The 9,697-nt window shown below is 42.5% G+C and overlaps 1 protein-coding gene across 2 annotated transcripts; it reads left to right on the top strand.

Annotated features, from left to right (window-relative positions):
- Positions 1–425: 425 nt before the first annotated feature.
- On the top strand, positions 426–8,081 carry LOC123483172. Of its 2 annotated transcripts, XM_045212690.1 has the most exons (6): positions 426–632; positions 777–890; positions 979–1,073; positions 4,976–5,236; positions 5,405–5,562; positions 7,552–8,081. In XM_045212690.1, exons 3-6 carry the CDS (start codon positions 1,064–1,066, stop codon positions 8,008–8,010), a joined length of 888 nt encoding a protein of 295 aa, XP_045068625.1. In that variant the 5' UTR covers positions 426–632; positions 777–890; positions 979–1,063; the 3' UTR covers positions 8,011–8,081. The 2 variants fall into 2 exon arrangements, with proteins under 2 accessions (XP_045068625.1, XP_045068624.1); XM_045212689.1 differs by having other exon boundaries at positions 777–1,073.
- Positions 8,082–9,697: the final 1,616 nt, after the last annotated feature.

Below are 9,697 nucleotides of genomic sequence, written 5' to 3'. Positions count from 1 at the left end.
GTACAGAACTTGTCAACAGGAAGCTAGCTTGTTTTGAACTGAGGCCTCGTGTGGTTACAATAGCTATTTCTGATAAGAACTGTACTTGCTCATTGTTTATCCAAAAGAGGAACTAAGTAAACAAACGCATCTCAATGGACAAATGAGTGTTCCCACATGCATATACTATTAGAGCTAGACTGGGTACCAGTCTGTTTGTGTCAATATTCCACTCTTGTACTTCGTGTCATATGACAAACATAAGGGGTGGAATGTTAGCACAAAATAATTCTGGATTTCAGACTAACAGAGACCATTGTGTTCCAGATAATAACTGAGCATTGCCCACATCTGTTCATGCAAAAAATTATGTAAAGTAGGCAATCTATTTAAAAAATTGTGTTGAAACCCCCATAGTTTCTTTCTAGAGTGGTAAGTGACGTTTGTCATGTGCAGGAGGGGGAATTTGTGGGGTGTTTTTCTCGTCACCATTGCGTGGAACTACTACAGCTAAAGGAACTGCTAGAGGTGATAAATACTAGAGGGTTTAATTAAATAGCACTTTGACAGAAGCCAGGAAGTCAGACTTTTAATCTCAAACATAATGGAAATTCTGGGTTCTCTACTAATCCTTTGGCTGGGTACCATCACAGGTACTGAACTCTACTCTATGATTTTTGAATAATATTAATTGTGTTATGTGGAGGTATTAAGTACAGTATATGCCATTATTGGTCTACAAAATAAATAAATAAAAAACTTTCAAAAATGTGAACCTGCTGTTCCTTTGTCTTTAGGGACCAGGGCAGATGTCCATCCAATAGACAAATATGGGTTGAAGGGCAGTGCTGTGTGTTTGGCAGTTAGAGAAAACCCTCAGCAAGAGATGAAAATGAAATGGATGATTGATGGTAATGTAATAGCTTTGAGTGAAGAAGTTTCTCCTCAATACAAGGAGAGGGTAGATTATAACTCCACAGACTACACTCTTTGTCTCAGGAAACTGGAACAAACAGATGCTGGAATCTACATTGCATATAAGGTTGAGAAATGGAAGGAGACACAAGTGGTCAAATACAATTTGATGGTCCAAGGTAAGTTTTGTACAGGCTTCTTACATTCCACTCATTAGCTACGTTTCCATAAACTTGTCCAGTAATTTTTTTTGTCAACATTTAGAAAGCATATCAAATAAATGCAACAATTGCCTTCTATCAGTGGTGTAAAGTACTTAAGTAAAAATAATTTAAAGTACTACTTAAGTTGTTTTCTGGGGTATCTGTACTTTACTTTACTATTTATATTTTTGACAACTTTTACTTTGACTTCACTACATTCCTAAATAAAATAATGTACTTTTTACTCCATACATTTTCCCTGACACCCAAAAGTACACGTTACATTTTGAATGCTTAGCATGAAAGGAAAATGGTCCAATTCACTCACTTATCAAGAGAACGTCCCTGGTCATCCCTACTGCCTCTGATCTGACTCACTAAACACACATGCTTCATTTGTCTCCCGAGTGGCGCAGTGGTCTAAGGCATGCAGTGCTAGCTGTGCCACTAGAGATCCTGGTTTGAATCCAGGCGCTGTAGTAGCTGACAGGGAGACCCATGGGGCGGCGCACAATTGGCCCAGCGTTGTCCAGGGTAGGGGAGGGAATGGCTGGCAGGGATGTAGAGCATGGCGTTTGTAACGACAGGGTTGTGGGTTCGATTCCCACGGGGGGCCAGTATTTAAAAAATAATGTACGCACTCACTAACTGTAAGTCGCTCTGGAGAAGAGCGTCTGCTAAATGACTGTAATGTAAATGTTTGTAAATTATGTCTGAGTGTTGAGTTAAAATGGCTAAAATGGTGCTGTCTGGTTTGCTTAATATAAGGAATTCTGAATAATTTATACTTTTACTTTTGTACTTAAGTATATTTGAGCAATTACATTTAATTTTGATACTTAAGTATATTTAAAACCAAATACTTTTAGACTTTTACTCAAGTAGGATTTTACTGGGTGACTTTCACTTTAACTTTAGTAATTTTCTATGAGTACAAGTAAAATTACCTTCAAGTATGACAATTGGGTACTTTTTACACCACTGCCTGCTACGGTGCATTTTCATTGAACTGTCGATGAAAACAGCTGGACATAATGACATCACACCTGAACAAATATAAATTATTCGCAAAAAACCTAGTGTGGAATAAAAATTAAATGGTTGAAGTGTTTCCATTATCCATTTAGGCAAATTGCGCATTAATAAATTGGCGACAGCCTGTTTGCCCTCCCACCTATCTGTTTCATGTCTCAGGTAGCCCGCAAAAACCAGCATGGATAGAATGCAAGAAATGACTCATATTTACCATATTCTAATAATTATCATGTGCCAACGTTTCTCCACGGTCCATGCCATGGTGAAACTTACACTCCTGTAGATCTGAAATAATTGAATGGTTAAACTTGCATCCAGCTAACCAGGAAGGCAAGATGAAGCAATTCAGGCATTCTTAATAAGTCAAGTCCTGCAAAGAAACATTATTTTTATAGTTGAAAAATAGATTTAGCAAGCAGTAGGCATTTAGAATTAAAGTGGAGTGGAACTTTAAAGTTATGTGATGACATCACTTGCCCGCTTACCTTCAAAATTATTCGGCAATCATACTTTATTCGAAAAACACAGTTTCAATCATCATTTGTTGCAATAAAGAAAGTTAGAAAAAAGAAAAATCCATCCCTTTCAGAAGGATACAAATATTGTCAATCTTTAGAACATTTATCCTATAGATGCCTTTCCATTACACATGTGGCAATCAGGGGCGGCCTGTTCAATAGGGCGATATGGGCGACGCACTGCCAAACGGGAAAAGGAAGGGATTTTTTTTCTAATCAATTATATCACGGCAACAGTAGTTATCAGTGTTGTAATCTAGACGTCTGATCTGCCACAGTGCCACACTGCCACTAAATGTCGAATCAGGCTAAAGTCGTGCTTCAAATGGCCACCCCCCCTTTTGGGGCGATTTCAGTCAGGTTGAAAATCGCCCAGAAGTCTGTCATAGACTCCCATGTAAAATCTATTTTTTTCAAATTTCAGAGCTTTCAATACAATCTCTATGGGTGTCTGAGGGCTTGCACTTACGCGCTTTCGTCATACGTAACGTAACCATGAACGTAACTAAGAAAATAGCGGGTAGCAGCGTCTCTGTTGCGACCTGCAGTGTGTGTGACGTTATCTTATGTTTTTAATCTTATGTTTTTAATTTGTACACTTAGTGGCGTTATTTTATGTTTTTAATTTGTACACTTAGTTTACAAACATTCTGCCAACCATGGATTTCCAGTTGTGGGGTCACGGTGTTGGACTGATCTTGTTGATCGTGTACATACCCGCTACTGAACGGACTAAATAATGAAAACGCTGCTGGCAGCGGAATCCAATACAGCAGGGAGTTTTTACTACAATGCAACTCAAATACGAACGCGATGGATATCCCAATGGCCCATCTAATACCTGATTGTCTGCGAGTGGATTACAAACCCAAATGCAAACGTGGAAAACGCGGGGGAATCAGACAACGACTTAAAAAAATTAAGAACAAACTTCCCTTACCCACCACCTTGCTGATTAATGCCCAGTCACTGAGGGGGAAAGCGGATGAGTTGTCAGCGAATCTGCGCTTCCAACACGAATATCGGGAGGCCTGTTTGCTGGCATTTACTGAGACTTGGCTGGATGACAGAGTCCCGGACAGAGAAGTGGAGCCGGCCGGCTTCACCCTGGTCAGAGCGGACCGCGATCTGACAGTCACAGGGAAACTTCACGGCGGGGCGTCTGTCAGGGACCAGTGGTGTAAATCGATCCTGGTAAGAGAGCGACTCTGTACCCCCGACATTGAACTGCTTTCTGTGTCACTGCGACCTTACTATCTGCCCCGTGAGTTCCCCCAATTGTTTGTTACCGTTGTGTACATTCAACCAAAAGCTAATATAACAAAGGCATCAGAGATTATTTATAATCTGTCACAGAAACTGGAATCCATCTCCCCCGACGCACCCAAATTTATTTTAGGGATTTTAACAACTGTACCTTGCACAAAGTCTTGCGCACATACCATCAGTATGTGAAATGTCACACTAGGAAAAATAGGACTCTTGATTTGTGCTATGGGACAATACCAAAGGCGTTCTCTGCCACCACCAGACCTCCTCTGGGGACATCAGACCACAATGTGGTCTACCTCAGGCCAATTTACTGTCGCCTCCAGGAGAGGGAGAAACCCACAGTTAAAACTGTCCAGATCTGGAATGACAACAGTATCACTTGGGGTGTTTTGACTGTACAGTGTGGGAGGTATTTGAGGACAGCAGCTCTGATCTGGATGAACTCACAGAGGTTATTTCAGACTATGTAAACTTCTGTGTTGAGTCAGTTGTGCCTACTAAGACCTGTAAAATCTTCCCTAACAACAAGCCTTGGGTATCAAAACATCTAAAATCACTACTTGATAGGAAGAAGGCAGTTTATGCTGGGGGTGATAGACAGGCTTTAAGAGATGTACAACGTGAGATAAAAAGACAGATACTGGTGGACAAGTTTTGCGGAGTGTTTGAGTTAGCTTTGCGAGGTAAAGATGAAACTGAGGGCTCCACCAACCCTGGTAAGCCAACACTTTTGAGATCAGTCAATAAATGCTTCTGGTATTGACTTATATGCTGCCCCTGTCTTCATGTTGTTGCTGGACATATCTTTTTTTAAATGTGTGTAGGTCACCTAAATCATCAGAAAAATTGCCCCCCCTGAGAATTTTTTCAGGAGCCGCCACTGGTGGCAATGCTTTTTTTTAACGATATTGCTTTTGTCGCATAAACCTGAATCAATGCAAACCTGCCTAGTGTCACCTGCTTGGTTTGATGGATGTCATCTTTTAGAGCTCCATGTCCTTTTCTGGACATCTGGACATATTTTGTAAACTTTGATATTATCACTTATTTTAGAAGCTGTTTCCAGACCAGTCATGGAGGTGGTGTCTCTCTACTCCAACTATACTGCTGGACTCTGTGATGTCACAGTGAACTGTTCAGTTACAGGTGTGTGGGTGTTGTCTGTCTGTGATGGAGGTCAGTGCACACTGTCACAGCAGTCTCTGTCACACACCAGAGTCAACATCATCATCTCCAATGACAACGGGACTATCCAGTGCACCGGCAGAAATCACTTCAGTGCAGAGACCAACTCACTTCGCATGGAGGACATATGTAAGTCTAATTTACTAGCTTCCACCTTCTGTGCATACCATTGTAATTTTTTAAATCAATAACATTTTAATATCGTTGCTGTTATTATAATTATATTCTAATTAAATAATTTTCCATAAAAAAAAAAACGGAATAACAATACGTGTGTGTGTGTGTGTTACCTCTCAGGTATTGGTGAGAAGAAGGGGAGAGCTTCAACATTACCAGTTGTGACCATTGTGGGCAGTGTTACTGGTGGACTATTCTTTGTTGGTGTGTTAGTTGGTGTAGGATGCCTCATATCAACCAGAAGACGGCAATCCCCTAAAGAGCAACAGTCTATGCAGGTAACCTCTCTGTCAATCATGTTTAACCTCCTAAAGTCGATTTGTCTGTGCCCCCATCAAAATCCGTCTGTTTAAGCTATTTGGTGGCAGAGCTACAGCGATGTTTGTCAGAGCAGGAGACATTCCAAAAATGTGTCTTCTCACGAAAACATCCAAAGTGTCCGAACAGTTTGGGCTACACACTACTATGACCCCTCTGGAAAGATCAGACTATCAAGAACACGATGGTGTTCTCCGTTTTGCTCTAAGACCCTCACAAGCCTCATCTGAAGGTAACCCAGTACCGGTTAAAAAAATTATTGGAAGTATGGAAGGAGTTTTGTGCCCCCAAAAATCGGAGCTTTCTTATATCTCTCAGATATTGGACGGACACTTCAAAACATACTTCTTATTGATTTTTTTTTTTTACTATCTGTTTTGCCATGTATGAATGTTTTATTCAATGCGTTTCTGAGGGCTAATAGCAGTAAGGCCAAATTTAATCTTTCATCAAATATTATTTTTATATACTTTTTTGATACCTACAGGGGTCCTAAAATTCTAAATGAAATTGCTAAATGATCCATGGTATGACCATCTTAAAACAATTCCATGTTAGCTGAGTAGAAACCCAGCCCCAGTCCCTTAGGGGACTTGTGAGAATACTACAGACTTTGTGGCGCAGTAGAAAGATCAGCATATCCCAAAACCAGAGATTGTGAGTTCAAATCCCAGATGGGGTCACATTGGAAAGTATTCAGTGATCATGTCAAATTTCACTGACCTGTTAAACTTTGAGCGTTTGTTTTGGGCCCTGTACAGATTATTTTGGGAAAGCTACAGTCCTCGTCTTTTTGGTAGTTGAACTCAAATCTTACTGCTGAGGTCTTATCTTCTTGGTCTTCCTGTTATACCAGGTGCTGTAGATGTCCTGAATGGCAGGCAGTGTGCCCCCGGTGATGCGTTTGGCTGACTGCACCACCCTCTGGAGAGCCCTGTGGTTACGGGTGGTGCAGTTGCCGTACCAGGAGGTGATACAGCCCTACAGAATGCTTGCAATGGTGCATCTGTAGAAGTTTGTGAGGGTCTTAGGGGCGATGTTGAATTTGTTCAGGCGCCTGAGGTTGATGAGGTGCTGTTGCGTCTTCTTCACCACGCTGTCGGTGTGGACGGACCATTTCAGGTCGCCAGTGATGTGCACGCTGATAAACTTGAAGCTTAGACCCTCTCCACTGCGGCCCTGTCGATGTTGATGCTGCTCTCTCTGCTGTCTCCTGTAGTCCACGTTCAGCTCCTTTGTTTTATTGACATTGAGGTGGAGGTTATATTCCTGACACCACTCCGCCAGGGCTTTCACCTCTTCCCTGTAGGCTGTCTCGTCGTTGTTGTTAATCAGGCCTACCACTGTTGTGTCATCAGCAAACTTGATGATTGAGTTGGAGACGTGCGTAGCCACGCAGTCATGGGTGAACAGGGAGTACAGGAGGGGTCTGAACGCGCACCCCTGTGGGGCCCCGTGATGAGGATCAGCGTGGAAGAGGTGTTGTTGCCTACCTTCACCACTTGGGGTCGGACCCTCTGGAAGTATAGGACACAGTTGCACAGGGAGGGGTTCAGGCCCAGGGCCCTGAGCTTAGTGATGAGCTTGGAGGGCACTATGGTGTTGAATGCTGAGCTGTAGTCGATCAACAGCATTCTCACATAGGTTTTCCTCTTGTCCAGGTGGGATAGGGCAGTGTGCAGTGCTATGGCAATTGCGTCGTCCGTGGATCTGTTGGGTTGGTATGCAACAGACTAGGATAAGGAGAGATTGAATATGTCCGTAAACACTCCAGCCAGCTGGTCTGCATATGCTCTGAGGACGCGGCTTGGGATGCCGTCTGAGCTGGCAGCCTTGCGAGTGTCTTACTCACGTCGGCCACAGAGATCGGGAGCACACAATTCTGTTGAGCGGTGGGGGCCCACATCAGCGACTCTGTGTTGTTTCTCACATTTCTCATCTCCTAACAGGCTGTTATTACAGAAGTTGACAACCCAGTGGCTGCTATGCCAGGAAGACCAGAACCACAGAACACCCCTGGTTCTGAGGTGACATCTATCTACGTCACTGCAGGGAGACCAGGAGCAGTACCAGCAGCAGCAGCAGCAATAGAAGAACACCACCCAGTGGACAACGGGTACACTTCACCAGAAGAAAATATAGAACCACATTCCCCCCCACAGGCAGACGCACTCTACAGCACTGTGCAGCAACGAGCGGTAGAAGAGTACCACCGAGTTGACAAAGTGGGCTGTCCAAAACAAGAGAGGCCAGCACCACATAGCCCTTCTGAGGCAGAGCCTACATCAATCTACTGCACATTACAGGAGCCAGCTTTAGCACAGTGCCACCCAGTGGACAAAGATGGAAATAACGTCAACAAACCAGACACAGTGTACTGCACAACAGGAGATCAACTACCCCACTAAACTACCCTCCATCCCTCTCAGAGACCCCCCACTAAACTACCCTCCATCCCTCTCAGAGACCTCCCACTAAACTACCCTCCATCCCTCTCAGAGACCCCCTACTAAACTACCCTCCATCCCTCTCAGAGACCCCCTACTAAACTACCCTCCATCCCTCTCAGAGACCCCCTACTAAACTACCCTCCATCCCTCTCAGAGACCCCCTAATAAACTACCCTCCATCCCTCTCAGAGACCCCCTACTAAACGACCCTCCATCCCTCTCAGAGACCCCTACTAAACTACCCTCCATCCCTCTCAGAGACCCCTACTAAACTACCCTCCATCCCTCAGAGACCTCCTACTAAACTACCCCTCCATCCCTCTCAGAGACCACCTACTAAACTACCCTCCATCCCTCTCAGAGACCACCTACTAAACTACCCCTCCATCCCTCTCAGAGACCCCCTACTAAACTACCCCTCCATCCCTCTCAGAGACCCCTGATGTTACATTGACTAAGACTTGACCCATAGACTTAGAAACCAAAGAAGAAACACAGGGGGAGTTACAAAGAAGAGAGAATTTAGAGAATGTATTGTTTATGTCTAATGTCATCCTTATTTAAAGTGTCAATCTGAGATTGCTACATCAATTTTGGGGACTTTTTAATTAGGTATATATAATTATTGATTCTTGATTAATATATATTATGCTTGTTTAAACTCCATTGTTTGTAAACAATGTAATTCTAAACAGACACTGTATAGCTTCAAAACATAGTTAAAACTATAATTTTGATATCACAAATGGTCAGTCCTTACATCCGTAGCCTCGTCTATAAATTTAAGAGTGGTTACACTTCTCCAGCCCAATCCCTAAGCTGTTAACTAAAAAAATGTGGCGGCATTCTTAGTATTTGAACTGCAGGTTTCCCATTTAATGATAAGTCGTTTTGCATACCGTGCTGTAAATGAAAATGATAAAATGATAAAACATGCATATTAATACAGTAGCACAGTACATGCTTTAAAATAAATGTTATATACAAAACAGTTTAATTGAAAATGGGAAGCCCATTCAATCACCCGATCAATCAATCGACCAATCAATAATTCAATTAATGAACCAATCATTCAAGCAATAAATAAATCAAGCAATCAACAGTCAATCAACCAACCAACCGAGTATGTAATTATTTTTCTAATACATACTATATGTCTAATTATTAATATTTTGAGAAATCATATTTACAAATATAACTATAAAAAGGTATCCATCTATCCATTTCAGTAACTGTCACATCCAGCTGGTTATGGGGAGGATATACAGAGGTATGGCAGTCAATTATGGCTAAAAGCAGAACAATCTGAAATATCGGAGTGGCTGCAGTTCTGGATTTTTTGGAAACCCGATTTGCCGTGTCTAAAGATTTCTGTGGATGTGCAGATTTGTATTTATTTAGCTGCTGCCCACTCCACTACCTACGTAGCTGCTCCACTGCCGCTTCCCCTCCTTGATTGGCGATGATCATCTTTGTCTGGTGTAGCCATAGAGATAGATAGAGAATTCTAGTGCCCAAAAGCCTATTTTAGCATGGTCAATGCCATTGAGGGCTTTCACCATTTCACCAAGTCAACTGGGTGGGACTTCTATGGGTTAAAACAGACAGAACGTTGTAACCGTCATAATGGCCTTGAATATGTATT

The sequence above is a fragment of the Coregonus clupeaformis genome, unplaced genomic scaffold (assembly GCF_020615455.1).
Source record: "Coregonus clupeaformis isolate EN_2021a unplaced genomic scaffold, ASM2061545v1 scaf0039, whole genome shotgun sequence".
In the NCBI taxonomy this organism is placed as follows: domain Eukaryota; kingdom Metazoa; phylum Chordata; class Actinopteri; order Salmoniformes; family Salmonidae; genus Coregonus; species Coregonus clupeaformis.
Note: the sequence above shows the minus strand (reverse complement) of the source record. Positions and strands in the feature narration are given on the sequence as shown.